Raw genomic sequence first — 23,158 nt, forward strand, 5'->3', positions numbered from 1 at the left:
TGAAATAGGAAAAAAAAAAATTACCCTGTTTGTCCAGACACTTCAAAAAAAAAAAGCATAATGCCTTTATAATTTAGTGTGTGGAAAAAAAAAACAGTACAGTCTGATTTTTTTTTTTTTTTTCCCCTCCAGCAAAATAAGTATAGGGTAAGGAATAAATATATTTGATTTTTTTTTTTTTTTTTTTTTTTGGCAATACATTCAGCTACTCACAAAGTAAAATATGAACCCTAGTGAGAGAAAAAGAATAAATATGATGGTAGATTTTTCAGGTGTTGATATGTTTTTCTGGTAGTTGTTTTTCATTACTTTATATTCAGCTACACTTGTTCTCTAAGTAGTGAGAGTTGAACATTAAAAATGGTTCTTCTGTTTGCCTCTGCCTGCCTCTATCACAAAATATCTACCCCCTGATTTTTTATGTATGTGTCATTAGGTTTTTATTCTTATATTCCCTTTGTTGGGAACTGCCTGTCACCATTACTATTTTTTTTTTCTGTTTATGTTTCAGTCGACCTCTTCAGGATGGAGATATTATCAACATTGATGTCACGGTGAGTAATTCATATAAAAAATAGTCTTTGATCAACTTTAGAATCACTAGTAGCAACAGGAAGAATAGTGGATTGGAGATGGGGGATGCACAGATGGATGTGCTGTTTACTTCTGAGCCAAGGCACAAGCAGCTGGTTTCCTTTTTTGTTTTTAACTGTGTGTTTACTCCAGCTAGACCCAGGCCTGACTTGAATTTAGGACTGGAATCAGATGCACTGAGATCAATGTTGGCCTAAGTGAAATGTCAACCCAATCCTGCTATGTGTCATGTTTTTGAGAAGGTGTAATTGTTATTGATCCACTGTGTAGTTAATGCAGAGCACCACAGTACTGGGCAGCAGCTGAAGATAGATATGTATGAGATGAGCTAACATGAAGAAAGCCAGCATTTTTCCTTCACTCTGCCAAGATTGATCTTCCTCTTCCTGCTGATTTTGAGTGGGGCCTGTCATTATCTTACTCTGTCATTAGAGGCTACATTGGCCTGTGTATGTCAGTCTATTTGGACAGCAACTCTTTTGCTAGCAGTGTTCCCTACATTTATTAAAATCCCCAAAGGTAGTGTTGTGTTCCATTTCTGGTATAAAAGCCCTGAACCTTTTGCGCAGAAACAGAAATAGTGTGATATAACGGTGACTTAATATTTCCAGAGAATGGTCAATTATAGCTATTTAAATAAACACTGGCTGGATTTTCTTAGGAGCAAGAAAGTACGGAAACTGGAAACCTAATTCTCGTTTCATTTATGAAAAAAAATTATTCGTCTCTTGCAGAAGCTTTTTTTCTTTTTACTGTGCATGTTTTTATTTTCCCAAAATGCCATTTATTTCTAATAAGAACACAGACATCTTTTGAATCCCACTGTTATTTTGCAATAATATGTCACATACAAGGGAGTAACATCTCATAAAAACAAGCTTTTTTAATCATTAAAGAAACTCTTGGTAACTTGATCCTATTTTCCGTGGGCCCAAATTTCATACTGGCAGAAGTGAAGAAATCAGCAGACCTACCTCTGAGCACGAGAGTCAAGCTTTCTAAAATATTTTTTTTATTAAAATTAGGGTCAGTGACCTTTCTCCTATGGTATACTCATGTGTGATCCAGAACTGGGTTTGGTTTGGTTTTTTAGTCTTTCTAAATTCTTCCCCATATCCATACTTTCTAATTGTAGAATTCTGACTATCAGGTTTACACAGTGTGATCTATCATTTTTAAAGTACATTTTTGGCCTACATTTTTACTTTGGTGAACTGGTGTAGCTTTACCCATTTTATTAGACTAAATGAGTTTGCAACAGCTAAGGATTTAACATCGATTTCTTTGTATCTCATTAAGGTTCATTTTATTTTTTTGTTTTATCTGTCAGGATAATAATGACACCTTAGATTAAAAAAACCTGTAGATTCATATCACAGATACTTAAAATGTTTAATTTAGTTTATCATGTATATATTAACGTGGTGTGCATATTTTGTCCACTCTGCTTTAAAAATAATGTCTCACTAAATGTTACTGGTCTTCTTGAAGACATATTTTTATTTGTTTTCTGTTTACCCTCATAAAATAAAATAAATCTTGATGTTTCTGTGAATGTGAAGATTCCTGCAAGGATGGGAATTGCTGATTATCTTTGTAAGATTTTTTTATCATTTAAAACTGAACTGTGCTGTGTTTGATAATTGCTCAGTTCCAGAACAGCTGAGGAAAAAATATTACTTTTCAGCGTTGCTAACTGATCTTTTAGCTTATTTTTAATGAGCAAAACAGGGACGTTTGTAAAGTAAATCAAAGTAAATATTGCACAACAAATTGTTTATAATTATGTACAGGTTCTATAAAATGATTAAATAATATTCTGGTTATTAAGTGTAAACAATTCACGCTATGTACAAATTATTTGAAGAAAAAATCCATTTTTGCACAATTAAGATGGTAGAATTTCATAGATGAAACACAGATTTTATTGGCTTGAATCACATAGCCTTTAAAATGTATTTTACTGTAGAAACAATAGCATTATCCATCACTGAATCCTCAGCATAGTGCAATTTTCAGCCTGCCATTACCAGGTTAATGTTTCTTACAACTTGGTTCTTTCATTGACTTTTAAGGAATTAATGTGTTACAGTTGCTGTGGTTGTAGCTTATTAACGTCAAAAATATGTAATTGCAGTTGATGGGCTGCAGTAAATATTATTATTATTATTATTTTTAAGCTCTCCTATGTTTTAAAACTGTATTTGCTTTTCCAGGATGATGATGTTTAATGCTGGGGGTTTGTGTGTTGTACTTGCTAGAGCTAAAAATGAACTAGTTCAGTTTAAATATGACCTAGCTAGATTAAAACCTGCCCAATGGGCATTACATTAAAAAAAAAAAAAAGGATTCAGTGGCAGTCTGGACTGGCAGAGGAAGGTGTAGAGCAGGGGATCGCAGCTGCTCTCCACCGGAGCGGTGGCAACATGGTTGGGCCCGTGCTGGTGCTCACCTTTCTTTAAAACACCCCTCGCTCCTAACTGCCTGCATTTTCTTCACATCTCAGCCTGTACACAAACCTGTCTGTAGCCAATTTTTTTTTATTATTTTTTTTTTTCAGTTTGGAATCAACCAAAAGGAATGTGAGTCTGTCTTTCACAAATAGCTCGCCAAGTGGCAAAAGTTCAGTGCTTCGAGTTTTGTGAGTTATTAGTCCTAGAAGGATAGTTGCCCACTGTTTGGGAGGAAAAAAATGGTTTATAAGATCAAAACTGTGCACCCTTACAGTTTATCTTTCTGTAGGGAAATTTGGCTTGGTCTTACAGTTATGTGCCTGCCTGCCATACTGCAGAGCTCCAAACCCCATTTTAATGGGGCGTTGCAGAGCTGCATAGTGCAGATCCAGGGTTTGCTGTGCCCGACAGAGAACTTCTGGAGAGCTGAGGTTTAAAACCTATGAAATGTCAAAAAAAAACAAAAAAAAAGACAGTACATAATTAATTCAACAGGGTGCTACGTTTTCAGCACGTGAAACTTTGCGGTGCCAGAACGGTACATTTATTCTCTTTCAAAATTCATCTCTGGAAATCAGAAGTAAAATCCAATGTTAATGCCACATTGTAGTTTAAAAGTGAGATTAAAGAAAAACGTGCAACGGCGGGCGTTGGATTTGGCCCATGCTTTCCGTGGGGCTCCCTCTGGATGTTGGCAGCAGCACGTGCCTCTCACCCAGCTGCTCACAGCATCACCTCGAAGCCCCACCGGGGATGCTGGCTGCAGAGGGACGGGTCTCCCTGCCTGCTGCCGATGGGTCTCCCAGCACCCATGGCCAGCACTGGGGCTCGATGCCCTACCCCTGTGGGGTGCAAGCAGGTCGCTGGCCCCAAGAGCTGGGGCAGGTGGGCACCCGAGGGCCCCCAGGGCCCCCGTCAGTCCATGCACGGCCCCCACCCGTCTTCTCGCGTACAGCCCAGTTAGCCTCATGTCTTGTGGTTGAGCAATGTCATCGTCTGACGCACTGCTGGACAGAGATGCGCAACTTTTGCATTTCTTGAATTTTTAATTGTCAACCCTTGCGCACCTTGAAATCTTTCACACCCTTTGTTTTTTTTTCTCTGCAATGTTTTTCTTTTCTGGTCTCATTCTCACAAATACAGCTTACCCATGGTCCATCTGTTGCAATAGATGGCTTGATCTTAGAAAGGATGGATTTAATTAAGGAGATGATCTGTTTCTGGATGCAAAACGAGAAAATGTCTTTACATTTCTGCATATGTTTAGGTGTATTACAATGGCTACCATGGTGACACTTCTGAAACCTTTTTGGTGGGCACTGTCGATAAATCTGGTCAAAAGTTAGTGGAGGTTGCCAGGAAATGTAGAGATGAAGCAATTGCAGCTTGCAGACCAGGGGCTCCCTTCTCTGTAATTGGAAACACAATCAGGTAAGCCTTATATTGACAAGTAAAGGGAGGGCTGGCAAGCGGGACAAAGGTTATTGGTGGTTTGGTATAAAGCTGATGACATGTTTTATGATTCAAAACCATCATTTCAGTCTGATATCAGTATGTGAACTGCCAAGCTATAATGTTGTTCCTTGGGTAAGAGAAATTTTTTTTTTTAAAGTGAATTACACTAGGGTCAGCAAAGATAACTGTAGAAAGAGTCAAAGATATTCATAACGTAGATTTAAATTAACAGATGTAATTTGCAGTGGGTTTTTGTTTAATTTTTATTTGTGTGTGAAACTACACCACATCTGTCTAAGGATATAAGAAGGTTAGAAACCATTGTTTTCATTGTATAGCAATAACGAATGTTACAAAGGAATTAGTCAACATAAATAAGTCTGTTTAAAAAGTACAAAAATATTTAACTTGAGAGCTTCTGATCTTACAAAGAGCAGTGCATGCTAACGTCACAGGGAAAAAAGAGCTCACATTCAGAGATTTTTCCCTATTTTGCATTTCTTCTAGCCTTCACATAAATGCAGTCATGACTCTTCTTCTGCTGGCGGTTTTGAATAAAAATACGGCTTAGTTTTTTGAAGGTACCTATGGATTATTTTAAAATGTTTGCCAAAAAAAATAGACACATATCATATACATTTCATTAAGCAATACTTCACTGGACTATTAATGGTCCCAACATGCTATTGAATACATTCTGATTACTTAAAAGCTGCAAGGCTTAGTCACCTTGAAAGGATGCTGCCTTTTTTTCTTTGTAAATCTTCAAATACTTTAAGGAAAAAAGAGAACGGCAAAATATCAGTTAGATGTATTTATAGCTTTAAAAATATTGTAACAGAGGCTGAATCAAACTTTAGTAAAACCTCTTTGGGTTATATCTGAGAAGCTTTTATTGAAGACTTTGTATAAAATTGTGTTTTTGACAGTTTTAAATTATAGGCTAACTAGCCTGGAGAAAAAGGATAGTGTCTTTCTGTTCTTTCATAGGAAATGTTGAATCAGACCCCTACTGGGAAAAGAAATTTAATGCATATCTCACTATCTTACTGTCCATGAATATAATAGAAGTGAATTCAAAATGTAGTTTTATTTTTGCAAATGGGATGAGTCGATAGATGCACCTCATATTTTTGAACACCTAGGGTTCAACAAATTTACTGGTGGTGCTCTTGCATTTTAACAAAATTTATTCTTGAGTAGAAGGGGGCACAGAACACTGGATTCTTATTCAAGCATTCTATCGAGCTCTGCATTCATGGCTGTGTCTAAAGGGCATGTCAGCCTTTGATTCTCTCTGAGAGGTAATTATCCTTTTCCTGTCACGGAACAACAAATGATAGCTAACTACAGAGGCACATTTGCAGTAGTCACATTCATCAACTGCAGAAAAAAAATTCAATTTAATTGTGCAACACAGCTGCACATAGGCTTTTTGAGCATTTCTGTTGTTCTCCCTGTCTTGCTATTCCTCCCTCCAGATCTATTTTTTAAACTTTTTTTCTGGTTATTTTTTTCCCCCTTTTTGTCTCTTCTTCCATTTTTACTCTCTGTACTTTCTTGTTAAAGTAATTTTCCTTTGTGGCTCTCATTCTTTTTTCCCCATTGAAGGCTATGAATGTAGAAAATTATCACAATTACTCATATAATTGAGCCTCTTTGTAGCAAGTGCAACTCCAGTAGCCTTTCTCCATCATGAAAATGGTTTCATTATAGGGTTTTTCATATTCTCTGACACCATCTACACAGAGGAACAGGCGTGCAGATGAGATGTACTAGGAACAGGGTAGATCAGTAAGGTCACAGTAGGAATAATTAGCTCTGCTATGGAAAGAGCATCTAGGCCTTTTACTGCTACATAAATGTACTGTCCGTGGCTTTTAGTCACAAAAAAACTTACTAACAAATGGAGCTCCCGCCTACTACTTTGAAAAAAAGATTTGTATCAACACTACAATTTTCCATCATTAAGACTAATAACACAGAGCCTAGTATACATCAAGGGGAATAAAAAGAAAAATCTCACATTCAAGTGGCGGCTGGGTGCTGACCTTTGTTCCCTTTTTTTGTGTTCAACTTAACTCTTTACAAAAAAGAGCCACACGCCACACCAACATGCAGGTGAACTCCAGCTAGTGCTAGCAAAGCATGGCATTCAGTTGGAAAATCTGATAAATCTCCATGCAGGATAATGCATTTCGTTACAGATTCACTACATTAATTCTAGCTGTATTAAAAAAAAAAAAAAGAAGAAGAAAAAGAACAGAATTGAATGTGACATTGGATTTTTGCTGTGTTGGTACAGAGGTCAGTTTACTTGCAAAGTGTAAATATATAGTCAGCGCCCCCTTTGAAAAGCAGATTAATCAAAGCTAGTAGGTGTTCAAAACTACATATGAAATAGCAGGTCATTAACTTTATTTCTCCAGATTTTATCGTGTAGATGATTTGAATGTGCTGATTTGTTTAGAACTACTTTAACACTGCCTCTGCTGAAAGATCGCCTTGGTTTGGTGAAGCTGTGTGTTTCTGGTTATTTGTCATTGGACATCTGCATGCAGACAGACATACGTACCTAATACATATACCAAAACCTTAAGTTTCAGGAGAGTTAGAGATCACAAATATCTGAGAACAAGCGCCTACAAGCTGAAAACATTTAGGCCCATCAGGATGGAAATGTGTCTAGGTTTCTGTCACCAATATTTTCTATAAAGGTGCTCAAGCGATAGCAGAGTGTATCTTAGGCACAAATAATCAGAATATTTCCTTTCTACAGTAGGTTTGGGAATAATTATATCGCAGAGGTAAGTTTGCATTCAGTATTCTAACATAGTCTTTGTTATGGAAGCTCAATGGCTGACACTGAGTATTTCTTGGATAGCAGTTCCTTCTCCCATCAGCTACAAGTTGCAAATAAAAGATTGCATGGATTCATGAGTTACTTTGCTTAGAAAAATTTGAGTCTTTGCTAACCTGTCCTTACTGAAGGTGGTAGCAAAACTGTTGGTCGGCACCAGCTGAAACAGAATTGGGCCCTATGTTCCATTTTCTTCTACTGTTTCTGACATTTCTCTTTCAGACAGAAACAAATCTAGTTTGAAATCTACTTTTTAGACAGTGAGTTTAGGTATGTGGAAGTGTTGTGAGTGTAGAGAGCTAAAAAACATAAATGTGATACTGTTAAATAAACCAATTTCCAACTCCTAGGAAAAAATAGTAGTGATGAAAGTATTAATAAATGGTTTAAAATGTTTAACTCATAAGTATATGTTTTGATATTCATTTAGAACAATATAAAGCAGATTTTTAAAAAAATCTGTTTCTATCAGATTATGCACATTTAAACAATAAGTGGCTCAGGCAAAATAAGTCATTTTAATGTCATCTGTGATAGATTTTCCTTGACAGCTACTGTAAATTACAATTACACTGCTTCTCTCTGCACTTGAAAGTAAGCATTGCAATAAATTATCTTTTATTTCAGTCCATCATGTCTGCTTTCAGAAACAGAGAACCTCAAATAAAAGTTCAGCACTATTGTAAGAAAAATACAGTAATTTGTGTTCCGGTTTGAAACTAAAATGTACCTTTCTTTCAAAAAACAATTGTTGGCTTTCAAAAATATTACTAATTATACCTCAACATTTATTGTCATTATAGGGAATCCCTGAACTTGTGCATTCCCTCAGTCTAGGTTTACTATTTAAGAGAAAAATACTTTAATGTTTTCCCAGTATAATTTTGTAATTTCTCAAATTTGATAATATGGTACCATTCAAAATTAATATTTTTATCACGAACAAATCTAGTTTAGGCTGATGCTGTTTTCAAGAATTAAAAAAAAAAAGCAAATATGCCATTCACTGGTCATTTTGCTAATAATGTATCTAAGAAAAACGTGATTACTTCTAATGTAAAAAAAAAAAAAAATAATTCATATGGATCCCTAAGTAGGAAAACAATTATCATAGGTCTGTTACTGCTTTCAGGTGTTTCCCAAGCGTGTTCACTGCCCAGAAGTGCAAGACAGGTTTGTTTAGCAACTTCAGCCATTCATGTCATGCTGTTCTGCAAGACTGTTGTTGCTGAAGTTGCATCCCTGGGGAGAGAAGCTGGCACTGCAGGGGAAGCCTCCCTCGCTGGGAATCAGCTCACCGGGATGTTCAGCTTGGGTAGCAAAGCAGTCTGTGCCATCTTGTCTTCCCTTGTGCCACCAAGAGCCTGGAGAGGCAGTTGCTATCAATGCTGAAATGGGATATGTTTCACTTTGTTTCTTTGGCGAGGGCTTAGAATACTGGGCCAGACTTGCCTTGAGGGAAAAGTGACAACATTTGGTAAAAAGAAAATAAAATGCAGGTTTTGGGGTGGGTTCTCCCCCCCCCCCCCAAAAAAAAAAATAAAAGGAGTTCCAGTCCCAAGACTGAATGGATGTTTTTTCCTCTGGAGCTAGGATGCCTGTTATCCCGTAGACGATCCTAGAGGCTCTCTGCACAGGGCCAGCCCCCTAAGGAAATTTTTTCAACCTACTTTTCTGCTTCTTAGCAGGAGAGATTTGTCCCATTCACCCAAGAACTCCTTTCAGGGGAGGCTGCAGAGTATCGAGAGATATTTGTAGAGAGTTGGTCCTGCCTGTTGCTGCTCTGTGGCATGTACCCTGTTGGGCTGCTGGCAGGACGGCAATGCATGTCTCCACACTTATCCCTCCTTTCAGAGAATTCGCTGCTGTCTGGCAACATGGGAAGAGGATGCTCAGGAGGGAACTGACACCCAACTCTCCTGTCCCTGTCCGCTCTCAGAAGCATGATACCACCATACCAGAGGCTCTGCCTATGGGTTTAGGTGGACAGCCTGGCCCTCTGTGATGTTCTTTTACCAGCTGGGCCGCTGCTGGTCCATATTGATGCCAGACACTTTGCCTGGCTTTGCCATCAGCAAAAGAGGAGCAGCACTGCAGGTACTCTTGACTCTGCAGCCACTGGGCTGTAACACATGGCAGCAAAACATAAAATCAAGTACTGGGCTCATTAAATGATTATGCTTTTAATCCTGCCCAATTCACCTCTGCCCAAGCACGCAACATGGCTCAAATAATAAAATGTGTGGTGATAAATGTTGTCAATGGATATTTTTAACAATTATTATTCTGAAGAATCTTTTTTTTCTTTCTTGATGCTGTCAGTGCAGCGTGGGTCTGCTGCCCCGGCCTTTGCTCTGGAAGTGATTCGACTAGGGGAAGCCTCGTGGCCCAGGGGAACTGGCAGACTGGCACATCCACCCAGGGGTGCAGCGCGCTTTTCCCACGGCAGATGCCAGGCAGCCCAGCTCAGCTGTGCCGACTCCTGCCTCCCGCTTTCACTGCTTTCCCACTTGCAATCCTCTGGCTGCCTGATCTTAGGCTGCCTGTCTGCAAGGAGCAGCGCATGGAGCTGGGGCTGCAATCTTGTAAGGTTGCCTTCCAGGGAAGGCTGGAAAGAAAGGCCACCACTGACAGATCCTGAGCTGGGCAATGAGACAGCAAGACCAAAATCTTGAGCTGTTGTCAGCAGCAAATGGCAAACTTGGGCAAAAATGCTCCACTCCATGACATCCCAATTTTTTTAACCAGATTCCACAGCCTGGGAGTCCTGGAGGCCAGAGAGGCTGACCAAGATCAACAGTTCAATTCACTCTTCTCAGAGCTGTTTCAAAGTCCTCCCTGCCAGCATTTACAGCCAACGTGTACATGTGCATTTACAGGATTGCCTTTGCAAGTTGTAGCTGGGGCTAGTAGCTTTGGTTTTTTATGAAAGCTGTGTGTTTTACTATAACTTCACAAGGATGTAAGAGCTCACTAGGGTTTTTTAAAATACTCCAAAGTAAAGCTAGTCGTTGTGGAGTGAAATTCCCCATAAAGTGCTTCTGAAGCGCATGCAAATACTAAAACTAGATTGAACGTGGCTGAGTTTCATACCTGCAGCTTATTTTCTCCACAGGTTTTCTCTGTGTCATTTCAGGTTCATTGGCCACATTACATTTTATGTAAAGAATACCCAAGCTCTGTATGTAGACACTATTAAGTGGTTAGGAGGGGGGGCATGGGCGTCTGTCAGTGCAGATGTCAAAGCCCTGTGAGCTCCAAGATCCCCTATTTTGATCACAGACAGTAACCACTGAGGTACTGATGCCAACAGAGTTGTTTTCAAGCTGTTTGGCAAGAAAGTGGCAGAATTCACCATTGAAATGCACAAGAACCACTTCTTTCACCACGTGAGAACGGGATACTGTCTTAACACTGCCTTCTGTGTGCGCTGGCTCTCATGCCCAGCACGCAGCTGCTGCTGCCACTGCCACCCTCCTCGGCACCGGCTGAGTGCTGGGGCAAGAGCTTCCCTGCCCACAGGAGAGTATGTGGCCGTGGTGCTCGGAAGAATAGCTTTCTGTCTTGCTACAGAAAATGGATTTTTTTGGGGTGAAAATCCTGTAATAATACAAAACATTTCAAAAAATGACTGTGCTCTTTCAGTGGGCAGGGATACCGTGTAAGGACATCAGCAAAGCCGAATAGTTGGTGGGATTGTTCAGGCTTTTGCAAAAAGACTTGCAGAAGTAGGTGAAAGAAAAGCTTATCACATGTTGCATGGACGGCTTCTCCCATGTCTCTTCAGAGAATTGCTTCACCCATATGGGAGTCATTTTCTGCATTACTCTGGGCTTGGTCACCAGAGATCTTTGTTTCATTTTGTGTATGTTTGAGTAATCTGGCTTTCTAACTTCCCACCATTCCCCATGCTTCTTCCTTGGCCTTCAGCATCATCATAGCCAGTGGGCCAAGTCTCTGACCCAGACATGGATGATGTGATAGAAAAGCATGGGAGAAAGTATTTTCCATTGCTAGTAGGACTTTTCGCTGCATAAACCTTCATGATTTTTTTTCCACATAAATGATGTATAAGGTAAAAACCTGCACTTTGAATACAAGCCACTGAAGCCCAACTTATAGCCCTATCGGTAACCTTCTTTGCCAGTACTTAGGAGTTTGGGGGCAGCTAAACTTGAAATTTCCATTCTTCTCCAGAGTTAATGAAAGAAATGTGATGAGTCTTTGTATCAGGGTGATGGGTGGGTAAAAGCTAATACACAAATCCTGTTAAAATGTGCTCTTAAGGTCTGAGCACTGCAGCATTATTAACCATTAACCCAGCTCTCTCATTGCCGTTTCACTGTGGTAGAGCACCGTGTCCCTCAATTGCAGTGGCATTAAATTGTGGGACAGTGACCTACGGGCACTGGAGCCAGCACTGCAGGGTCTGTGGAGCCTGGTGTGCAAAGGGATTACTGCATACAGGAAGCTGAGGCCACTTTGCACCTGAATAAGAGCCTCTCTATGGGGTTTAACATGCTTTAATTTCTCTGAGAGCTTACACCTTTATTTGAGTTTCTTAACTTTTCCGCTTTTCCACCTGTAGTCAAACTCTGAGAAAGCATTTGTTAGGGTGTAAATACAGGCAAACCCGAAGTTTTTAAGTGCCTACCTTGATTTAAACAAATGAAGCTTTTAATGTTGTCGGCAAAATCCTTTCAGACTGAGTGCCCTCCTGTCTTGCTCCTGTTTGCTTTTAGAAATAGCATGGGGATGATATGCAGGGACAGGGGTAGCTTCCTTGTCACTTCAAATCCACCTCCAGGTCCCCCCAGATCTCCACACATTTCTGTTTCAGATGTGGGCAGCCTTCCTGGCTGAGCTGCCTCAAGTCACCCCCTCCACCACTGCCTCCACCACTGCTTGAGTGAGGGCAGAGCCTGAGAGTGAAGCCTGCAGGCATGGCGTGGCCCAGCAGCCAGAGAACAGCCTGCAGTTCTCCAGGTCCTCCAGTTTTTAGGGATCGGGATAGGACTTTGCTTTCCCAGCATGGGTAGGGATCGGTGCTGGGACGTGTTCCTGCAGGCAGCTCTCGGAGATGCTCCTCCCTGAGGCAGGCCATGAAGGACAGGACAGATCTCCCAGGCAGAACTGAAATGCCGTAATTGTTATGATTTGCTTTTGCTACGGTGGTGATGGGTTCATCAGAAATACGTTGTTAATTAGCATGAAGAGATTTGCTGGAGTTGCGATGCATTTTGGTACTGAACGTTTGCAGTATTCCGAAAGGGAAGTGGTAGAGCTCTTAACTCTCCTTGCTGGCAGCACAACCCTCTTCTGCAGAAAACCTGGTGCAGGCAGTGGGTATGCGGCCCAGCATGGGCTCTTGGACGTGGGGAGGACTCAACGGAGCCTGCGGTTTGGTGGTGTGCCAGGGCCTCAGCTGCGCGACTTGGCTGCCATTTAGCTGTCCCACGTTAAAATGAGCTCCCAGTGAGCTCATGGAAAAGACTACCCTCCATCAGACAGGGAGATGACACTGTCATCTTGCTCAGACAGCAGGGCTGGCACAGGAGCGACCAGCCTCCGCTGGCAGGTGTGTTGACTCTGAAACCTAACAATGGCTCACTGGTGCTAGCTCTGATGACTGCTGTCTTTCGGAGCGGGCACAAAATGGTGACCCGGCACTGGGGTGGGAGTGGGAGCTTGCAGGAGCCGGGTGATGCTGCTGCCGGTACCAGTGCGGTGGCAGGGGCCAGGGCCGGGGCCGGCTAGCGGAGGTGGTGGTCGGGGCGTGCTCCCTCACGATGTCTTCTTTGCCCCCGCAGCTCCGTGGCGCGGCGCGGCGGCTTCCAAGTCTGCCCCTCCTTCGTCGGCCACGGCATCGGGTCGTACTTCCACGGGCACCCCGAGGTGTGGCACCACGGTAAGCGGCCCCCGCCGGCCGGACCTGCCTCCCCCCGCCGCCGGCGACGAAGTGGCTCCGGGGGCAGGGGGTACAACGAGCAGAGCCCCCCGCACGCTGCCGGTCCCGGGAGGGATGCTCGGGGGGGGCTTTCCGCGCTGGAGAGCCTGCGGGCAGCCCCGGCCTCGCTCTCTGAGAGCCGCCGGCGTCGCTCTCGGATTTGTCTCGGGACAAATCCCTGGTTTAGCGGAGCCGTCGGGGCAGCGGGGCCCCGCGGGCCGCCTCCCCCGCCCCGCCCCGCCCCGCCCCGGGCGGCAGCCGCCGTGTGCCGCGTCCCCGCAGCCCCGTGTCCCGCCCGCGCCCGAACCGCGCCGGCAAAGTTTGTCGCGGGGCAAGGAAAAATCTCCGCTGAAACGCTGAAGGCCCCGGAGCCGGCCTGGAAGGAGCCGCCGTCGGGGCGGCCCCGCTGCGGCCGGGGTGGGATGGCTTTCGGCGGGTGCTCCGGTTCATAGCGGGGACGGGCGTGCACGGTCCCTGCGAGCCAAAAAGGGGTTCAAGCCAAGTGCTGGTTGCGCTTACTAAAAAAAAAAAGCCAAAAAAAAAAGCCCCAACAGCCATAAACGCGTTTTTATTTTCTTTTGTAGCCAATGACAGTGATTTGTTAATGGAAGAGGGAATGGCGTTCACAATAGGTTAGTAACCCTCTGCTATGGTTTTCTTTAAAAAAGCGCACACAGAGCAGCCCAGATCCCTGCCATTTATTTACTGGGGGATAGAAATATCCATGCAGATACGGGATGTCGGCGACACTGACCCCTTAGGAAGCAAATTAAAATATCCTTTAAAAGAAACGCACGAAGGAACCGATTGGGTGAAATAGCTTCCAAACGATACGATTTAGAAAACGAAATGTTTATTATAAATCTTAGTAAATGACATATTTGACACATATTGTTGGCAAGGCGGAGACTCGGCCGGCACCCTTGCGCTGTGGAGGATGAGAAGGATGCGACTGTGTCCCCGAAGCCGTGGCTTACCAGCGAGCTGTCTGGTGGCTCTCATGTCATTTGCTGCCTGCCAGAGCTGCTGTTTGGGTTTGGGGACCGCAGCGCCGAGAACCAGCCAGAGCCTCGCCCCGCAGCCTGAACGCGCTAAATACCAATCATGGCGAGCTGGTGGGGGAAAAGCCCTCTTTCTCACTGTGTGGCTAAATGGCGCGGCAATTAGCAGGAAATAAGAAAATTGTTGTTTTGCTGATTTAATGAACATTTTAAGCCTGTTTAAAAAATTCAAATATTTAAAACTATCTGCTGTTTGTAAGTGTGGTTGGTGCGTTGGTTATTATCCACGGGGTCTTAATTAAAGCTTGATTAAAATTCCCCGCTTTTACAAAAGAGGAATGGGCAACTTCCTACCTTGGTATTTCGTCTTCCTCTTTAGTTCACGTTTTAGCGTTGCGAGAGAGTGCTGGCCCAGGGAGGACAGGGTCTGTGCGGGACGGGAGCTACCTGCTGGGACACCCCCCCCTTTCTTGATTGCTTCACAGTCCGCACGGGAGTGCAACTAACTTGAGAATACATTTTGTTTTTCTTGTTGCAGAGCCGATAATCATGGAAGGATCCCCCGAATTTAAGATTCTGAAGGATAAATGGACTGCAATTTCTGTAGACAATAAAAGGTGCCTGATTTTATTTCTTGATCTTTCCTAAGCCGTGGAACTGATCACTGACAGCTGGAAAAAAAAAACCACGGGTGAGTTTTACAGGCGTGGTGGACGCGTTTGCCCCCTAATAACTCCTAAATGTGCATTTCAGATCAGCGCAGTTTGAACATACCATTGTGATTACCTCAGAGGGAGCAGAAATCCTCTCTAAACTGGTGGAAGAAGCCTAAAGATGGAGCAAGGAGTGGAGGGACTCGCTGTGCTTCTGGGATTTCCAGTTTCACTCGGGACAGAGAGGAGGTTTCTGTAATTTCTGTGGGGAATGGGTGCTGCGTAAGCCTCTCTAGGGGACAGAAAAAGCAGCTTGAGAGGTTGGCTCTGGACATAGTCTTTTCTGTGTGTTACCTGGTGAGTATTTAATAAAAGTCCCCTGGCTTGTTTGTGACCCTGGAAGCAGCCATGCACAGCCTGCAAGTGCAAAGGGTTTGGGTTATTTGGGGTGAGGGGCAGAGAGTGGGTCCCCTCTCTTCCAAATCCTATACGGGACAAACACGTATCAGATGACACGGTCTCAGTGCAGCTGAGAGGACAGAGGAACGTAGTATTTTCCCTTTATAGCTGAGCTATGGAGTCAATTTGTCTTCACTGGCATTAGCACAGTGCTGTTTCCCAGGCTGTAACTTCTACTAGGATGGAAAAAAGTTTCCCGAGGGTGGCAGGCAAAGGCAGCAGCCTCTTCCCCCACAGCCATCCCAGCAGCTCTCCCCCTTCCTGCCTCAGCTAATTTCTCCTTGCACAGCACAAAAAGTGATTAAAAATGAGATGCGAAGCACACTTCTCTGAAGATCAATAATTGCCCTGCTTGAAGAATTAGCTGGTTTGGGGTAATCACTGCTCTGCGGTGCCCACATTAGTTATGGGAGAGGCACTCTGCAATTTAAGTGTTTAACAGAAATGGAGGAGTTTGTGGTCTGGAGGATGAGCCCCAGCTCCTGCCCGGAGTCTGGAGTTGATGGTCCTCATGAGTTGCGGGTCCTGATCGGCCCCGTGCTCGCTGCAGTCCTGTCCCGGGCCTGCCGGGGCTGGAGGCTGTGATTTGCAATTAGCCACTTGCTGACTGCCCCGTCGGGCCGGATGCGCCTGGCCTTGGTACTTAGAGGCTACCAGAGCAGGGCCCACTCCTGTGAAATGCAGGGTAGCCTTGGAGATAAACAAGTGACATGCAGAAGTACCCCAGACCCGCGGCAGCAGCGGTGCGGTTTTGGTACAAAAAACTTGCCCTTAATTGTAGGCAGATGCGGTCCTGCACCGAGGGCTGGCCGGTTGTGCGTGCAGGCAACCGGCACTGCTCAGCACCGGCTCCCTCAGTGGTTCAGGGCAGAAGTAAGCTGCTTTCTTACAGCTTTACTCTGCTGTTTGTTTTCACTCGAGTACAGCGAGCTGTCAGCTCTAATAGTTTCTAACAGCATCTTCTCAAAAAGCAGGACCCCCCCAGAACACGGCTAACACCGCGGGGCAGCCGCTCAGCTCCATCCTCCCCCAGAGGAGCTTGGAAGGCCTTAAAACCTGAAAAAACAAACGATGCAGCCAACAAGTTTACAAACGCACAGAGGTTAAACAGCGCGCTGCAGCCGCGGGAAGGCGAGGGACACCCCGCACTGCCCGGGAGGGATATATTTTGTTTCCCACCGCCCAGCCGCGCTGCCCCCTCCGAGGGGCGCTGGGGCAGCTGGGGGTCCCGGAGCACACCAGGGGCGCGTCCCGGGGGCTTTGGCCGCGCCGGGAGGGAGCCCCTGGATGTCACCGCAGGTGCTGAGCTTCTCCCCGTCCCCTGCCCCTCCGCCGGGCCGCCTCCGCCTCCCGTCCCGCGCTTACCGCGGCGTGGGCTGAAGCGGGAACGGGGCAGCCGGGAGCAGGGAACCCCCCCGCAGCCCGGCGTAAGGGGGCTGCTGGCAGCTCCTGTTAGTCGCTGTTTGCTCGGAAGCCCCTCCGGTAACTCTGACGGGACTGCGGGTTTTACCGGCCGCCGCGGAGCGGTGGGGGCCAGGCGCGGGCTCTGATGGCGCACGTTTGCAATCCTAATTCTGAACGGGACTAAAGAGATGCCTCGGCTGTGAGGGGACAGCCGGCGCCTCGCACAAGCCTTTCACGCAGGAGGTCTTGCCGGGCAAGCGCGATGGCAGCCCCGACGGGGCGATCGCCCCCGCAGGGTCGGGGCGGCCGCGGCCCCTCCGCGCCCGCCGAAGCCGCACTGCCCGGGGCGGGCGTTGCACGGAGGGGCGGCGGCGGCCCTGCTCCGGAGGACGGGCGTGAGCAGAGCCGCGCCGTGCGGTCCGCGGGGTTCTGGCTAACGCGAGGGGAGAGCTCCGGGCGGGCTGCGGGCCCGACGGCCGGCGGGACTGGGGTTCGCCCCGGGACTGCCTGCGCCTTGCCGCCCGGAGGAGGTGGCGGCAGACCCGGCGAGCGCGGAGCAGCCTTGCCTTCCCTTCCCTTCCCTTCCCTCCCCTCCCCTTCCCGCAGCCGCCGGGCTGGAGGCCGGCAAAGGTGCCGGAGCTGCCGGGGCGCCCCGTCCCCTCCTCGGACAAGCGCGCAGACCCGCCTCGGGTGGCCACTTACATCGCCGTGGGGGCAGAGCCGGCTGCCGGAGGAGTCCGTGTGGGACACGCCGCCACTGCCCCTTCCCGCGCCAAGCTGCGGCGATGTTGTGAAAATGAACTTTGCGCATCGCGAGCAAAACAAAAAAAAAAAAAAGGAGGGGGAGGAAGTAGAAGAGGCGTTAGGAAACGGGCAATTAAAACCGACAGAGCCACTAATGAAAAAAAGAAAAAAAGGACCGGGAGCAGAGGCGCTCGGTCTTGCCAGCTGCGCGCTGTCATGAGCGGGTCGCTTCAAGGACCGTCGCTGCCCGACGGGGCCTGAGCTCTATGCGGGCGCTGCCGGGGTGCCCCAGCCCCGCTTCCCCCGGCGGCGGCGGCGGCGGCGGCGGCGGCGGCGGGGAAAGGCAGGTCGGCGCTAGCACCGGTAACGACATCAGCGCTGCGATTTGTTTTGAGTGTTCGCTTTTATTGGTGTTCTCCCTTTGCCAAAATGTGCTTGATTACATAGATGTGGTGCGGTGATAACTGCGCACCCTAGACAGCCTAGGTGTAACCGGGAAAGTTCAGCCCAGGCCAGATCAAATCCCAGGCTGTTTAATGCTGAAAGGCTGCATGTTGCTATTAGTGTTAAATATATGGCTAATTATGCGTATGAAAATTAAACATCAGTGTTATGCTAATGGGGCCGCCTTCAGCTGTGGATCAGAGCACTTGAGACTAGCATTTAATCAAATGAATCAGTAAGTAATACATCTGCACGTGTGAACTTTCACAAGATCATTTTCCTGTTACAGTCACACCGCTGAATTATGAAAGAAATAATTACCAACACTTTCTAATTATCTAACAAAGTAATTTGGGATTCATCGTGGGCTTTCTGGGGAGGATCTCCCAAGTCCCACCTCATTTACCGCTCACGCACGCGGAAGTTTACATTTTCAGCTCAAATGCGCCGTTTGGCCCACTCAAGGCGATTTTTGTTTCGTTGGATTTGGGGTTTTTTTCCCTCGTGAGAACAGGAACGGCGATAACCGAGCGGCGCGTTCCGGAGGTGCGGGCGGCACTGGGACCCGCAGGCCGGAGCGGAGAGCCGCTGCGCGCCCGCGCAGGAGGCCGCGGGCGGGGGCCGCCGCTTTGTCCGCGGGTCCCGCCGCCGTCTGCCGGAGCGGGGCCGGCGCGGCGGGCCGGCACCCCCGCAGCCCACGCGGGCCGGCGGACGCGGCTGCCGTCCCCGCCGCGGCGAGGGGCGGAGGAGAGGAGCGGAGGGAGGTGCGCTGCCTCCTGCCGTGCCCCGGCTCGGCGCCCGCCGTCGCCGGCGGCGGGAGAGGGCGGCCCGCGATGGGAGCGGGGGGCCGGGCGGCTCCTCGGCCGGGGCCGGCCGGGAGCGGTGCCGGGGAGCCGGCGGAGCGGGGCGGAGGCCGCCGAGCGGTGCCGCCGGTGCCGTCGGGGCGTGCGGCCGGCGCTCGGGGACGCGCGGCGCTGCCAGCCCGGCTCTCCGCGCTCACCGGGGTCCGGGCGAGCCCCGAGCGCCTCGGACCAATCCAAAGCGATTATGCAAGACGGCGGACCAATCAGCTCCGCCAGCTCATGAATATTCATAGACTTGGCTGAGTCAAAGCTTTTAGGCGAGTTTGTGTAGATCTACAGCATCATGCTTAGACTTTTCAAAGAGACAAACTCCATTTTCTTATGAATGGAAAGTGAAAAACCCTGTTCCGCTTAAATTGGGTTCTTTCCTGTCCTGAGAAACACAACAGACCCCAAAAAGGCAAGCTGAAGAGAGAGCACACACACAGACCCAGCGGCAAGAAATGACCATGACTACCATGCCAGAGAGTCTAAATAGCCCCGTCTCAGGGAAGGCTGTCTTTATGGAGTTTGGGCCGCCCAGCCAGCAAATGTCTCCTTCTCCCATGTCCCACGGACACTATTCCATGCACTGTTTACACTCCGCGGGCCACTCTCAGCCTGACAGCTCGTACAGCACAGCTTCGTCCTTCTCCCGACCGCTGGGCTACCCCTATGTCAACTCGGTCAGCAGCCACTCGACCAACCCCTACATCAGTTCAGTGCAGTCCTACCCCAACAGCTCCAGCCTGACTCAGACCCGGTTAGAGGAGACAGGTAGGTGCACTCGGCTTTGGGGAGGGGGGGAGAGGGGGGAGGGAAGGCAAGGAGGGAGGGAGTGTGCTTGTATCAAAAAAAAATCTATCGGGGGGGGGAAAAATTAAATTAAATTACAAAATATTAGTCAGGAGAGGCTGAGGATCACAGGGGAGCAGTACACAGAGCACACAATGCCCGGCTGGAAAATAAATCAACCCAGATGTGCAAGTATTAGTCTTCGTAATTATTTATTGCGTAGCGCTATAAACAATGTATGCAATTAAGGGTAATTAAACCTAAACTGCAGCCTGTAAAAATAGCAAACTTTCTCTGGGAAGAAGCCTGGGCTGCCATAATCGCCCGGAGCCTTTGTTAGCGTTACTCGAGCTTCACTTTTCTTCCTCCTCATTACTGTTATTGTTGATGTCGCTGCTGTTATTGTCACTATTGCCGCTGCTGTTGCTGTTACTGCTATTATTACTATTGCTGCTATTATTATTATTTATTCTGCATCGTTTGTGGTTTGTAGGGGCCGAATCGGAGAAAAGCACTGTGGTAGAAGGAGGGGAAGTTCGCTTTAATGGGAAAGGGAAAAAAATCCGCAAACCCAGGACTATTTATTCCAGTTTGCAGCTGCAGGCTTTGAACAGGAGGTTCCAGCAAACTCAGTACCTGGCTCTCCCCGAAAGAGCCGAGCTCGCAGCATCTCTGGGACTCACCCAGACCCAGGTACAGCTCCGAAGGAGCCGGCCCCGCTCCCGTGTCCTCTCCTTGTCCCCACCGCCAGCGTGGGAGACCCCACGTGTGATACAGACGGGTCACAACCGCGGGCAACGGGGCCCGGCGCGACGCCCGCCCCGCCGCGGAGGCGCAGCCGGTGCCGCGGAGGCCCCCGTGGGGGCCTCCGCGGCACCGGCTGCGCCTCCGCGGCGGGGCGGGCGGGGGGGTCTTACCGGGTGGCTTGGCATCACGAAATGGCAACGGGCACAGCAGCCACGGTGGGGGGAAGGGAGAGAAGCTGGGGGGCCGCCGGGCGCGGGGGGTCCGTCGGACCCCCGGGAGGGAGGGGGAGGGGGGATGCTGGACCGTAGCGAGGGATGCTGAGCCCTGTCCCGTTCCCGTTTGCAGGTGAAGATTTGGTTTCAGAACAAGCGCTCCAAATTCAAGAAGCTGATGAAGCAAGGAGGGGCCGCCCTGGAAAGCAGCGCCTTGACCAACGGCAGGGCTCTCTCGGGCAGCTCGCCACCGGTGCCCCCGGTGTGGAACACCACCTCCGCCTCCGGTAAGGCCTCGTCGGGGACCCCGGGCACCTACATCCCCAGCTACACGTCGTGGTATCCTTCGGCTCACCAAGAAGCTATGCAGCAGCCGCAGCTGATGTGATTATAAACCCGTTTTCCCCTGCCGCAAGCACTATCGGTCCCGAAAAGAATTAAAATTATTACGAGAGAAAAAAAAAATAAGCAAAATAAAAGGAAAGGGGAAAAAAGAAACAAAAAAAAGAGGGGGGAAGAGAGAGGGAGAGGAAAAACACAAAAGAAACCCAAGCAAACGAACAAACAGGAGGCCTCTTGCCCATCCAGCCGTTAGGACGCCGCACTGTAGCTCGGTGCCGCGGAGCACAGATGCGATGCGGGCCGGTTCCCACCGCCGACAGCTGACGGAGCGGCCCCGAGCACCGCACAACAGCCTGGGAGCAGAGCGAGCGCCGGCCGCGGCTTTGTGGGACGATCAGCAAAAGATGTTTGTGGGGGGGAAGCCCTCTCCTCTGTCCTGTCTGTCTGTCTGTGTCTGTTGAAATGTAGGTCATTTATTTACTACCCCGGTCTGACGGTCTCTTCAACTGCAAGGGGGAAGGAAGCCGTACGATTTCCAGAGCTTCTTTCCCTCGACATTTTCTGTACCTTTAACTATCCATCCGTGTATTTTTTGTTGTTGTTAAAAGCGGAAGACAGGGGGTTTATTTATTGATTTAAATTACCACTACGAGAGTGCTAGAAACAAACGGACAACCCGGCTTGCTGCGGGCACTGCTCGGACGCACAGTTTACTTTAAACAAAACCACACGCGGTCCCCCGGCCCCGGCCCCGGCCCCCCCCAAAATCACCCCAAGAGAAGGATGCGATTTTTAACTTTTACAATAACTTTTATACTTCGCTGGTGTGGAGAGGCCTGGTCCCAGTGATTTGCATTTCTCGCGTATTTAACAAAGGAAATAAATGCACATTGTTCGGTACTCTGAAGTGGAATCGCCGCAGCTGCCGAGCGCTTTGCTGAGGTGAAGCAAGGCGCGGAGGACGGAACGAGAGCCCCGAGGGCGGCGGCGGCGGGGGGGACCCGCCGGGCGGGCGGGCGGGCGGAGCCGCGTAGCTCCGCGCAGCTCCGCGCAGCCCCGGCGAGGCTTCCCCGCGGAAAGCCGGCCCGAAGTCGAAATGCACAAACCGACGTGCAGGAGCTACTCGCTGTACATATTTTATTCTTAATTATTATTATTATTATTATTGTTCTGTAAACATGTTGCACAAATTTAGCCCCTTTTTTAATTATTATTATTATTTCCGTTCTGTTTCGTGTGGCTGTAAAACATGATGCTTTGTGTACTGAGATCTTGACATTTTACTTGTGAAACTCGGAAGATGTGATAAACTGAGCTCGGCTGTGTTTAGTGTTCTATATGTCAAAGTTTAGTTTTATATTGAGAATGTTAACTTATTGCTTTGTATCTGGGGAAGGAAAGGAAAAAAACCACACAAATCTTTGTACATAAGTTATAAAGTTTCTTTGAGACAGTAAAATTATGGTTTGGAAAAAGAGACACGCGTGCTCCCTGTCTCCTAGCGCGGCCGGGCGCGGGGCCCGGGCCCGGATCCGCGCTCCGCCGCGGGACGGCGGTGGCCGTAACCGGGAGGCGCGGCGGGGGCAGGGGGCGGCGCGGCCCGGGCCGGGCAGCCTGTCCCCGGGTGTGCCCGGCCGGGCCCGGCCAGGCGGCGGCGGACGTGGCGATGGGCCGCGGGGCGCTCCGCGGCGGGGCGGCTCGGGGCCGGGGGCTCCCGGGAGCAGCCTCTGGGCCGGGAGGGGGATGCGGGCGGGCCGGGACAGCCCCGGCCCCCGCCCCGACAGCCGGGCCGGCTGCCCGAGCCGCGCATCCTTGCGGCGGCGGAGCCGTCCCGCCGCCCGGTGCCGCCGCGGCTAGCCCAGCGCCGGGCTCAGCCGTCCCGCTCCCCGGGGCGGCCCGGCGCCGGGCACAGCCCGCGGCCACCGCGGGGGGTGAGGGGCTGCGGAGCGGAGAGCGGCTGGGCTCGGCCGGCTGGCCGTGCGCGGCAATGCGCGCAGGTTCCGCGGGGGAGCGGGTGTGCAGCCCCGCGGGGGCAACGCTCACCCGCCCCGCCATGCGCCGCCGCACGCACCCGCTGCCCCGTGCGCGGGGCGGGCGCGCAGCCGGTGCGCGGCAGCGCAGTGTGCGCCCAGGCGCGCACACGCGGCGCGGCGGCCCGCGGCGGCGCGCCCAGGGCGGCCCGCGGGGGTGCTGGATCCGGCCCGGA

General features: G+C 48.8%; 2 protein-coding genes across 6 annotated transcripts in view; both read left to right on the forward strand.

The window, feature by feature from the left end:
• The window catches only part of METAP1D (methionyl aminopeptidase type 1D, mitochondrial), a 51,424-nt gene extending 35,217 nt beyond the window's left edge, over positions 1-16,207 (forward strand). For 3 of the 5 annotated variants that reach the window (XM_072874251.1, XM_072874253.1, XM_072874252.1), the window contains 6 exons: positions 512-554; positions 4,315-4,478; positions 13,173-13,270; positions 13,894-13,941; positions 14,849-14,927; positions 15,064-16,207. In XM_072874251.1, coding sequence (XP_072730352.1) covers positions 512-554; positions 4,315-4,478; positions 13,173-13,270; positions 13,894-13,941; positions 14,849-14,927; positions 15,064-15,142 — 511 coding nt within the window. In that variant the 3' untranslated portion in view covers positions 15,143-16,207. Of the gene's footprint in view, positions 1-511; positions 555-4,314; positions 4,479-8,494; positions 8,864-9,216; positions 9,602-13,172; positions 13,271-13,893; positions 13,942-14,848; positions 14,928-15,063 lie in introns of those variants that run through there. The other 2 variants (XM_072874255.1, XM_072874254.1) reach the window with 2 other exon arrangements.
• Positions 16,208-18,982: 2,775 nt separating this feature from the next.
• DLX1 (distal-less homeobox 1) lies at positions 18,983-22,336 on the forward strand. Its single transcript, XM_072874394.1, has 3 exons — positions 18,983-19,633; positions 20,145-20,344; positions 20,744-22,336. The coding sequence occupies exons 1-3, from the start codon at positions 19,321-19,323 to the stop codon at positions 20,996-20,998; spliced, it is 768 nt and encodes a 255-aa protein (XP_072730495.1). The 5' UTR covers positions 18,983-19,320; the 3' UTR covers positions 20,999-22,336.
• The last annotated feature ends 822 nt before the right edge of the window (positions 22,337-23,158 follow it).

The sequence above is a fragment of the Ciconia boyciana genome, chromosome 10, assembly GCF_034638445.1.
Source record: "Ciconia boyciana chromosome 10, ASM3463844v1, whole genome shotgun sequence".
Lineage (NCBI taxonomy): Eukaryota > Metazoa > Chordata > Aves > Ciconiiformes > Ciconiidae > Ciconia > Ciconia boyciana.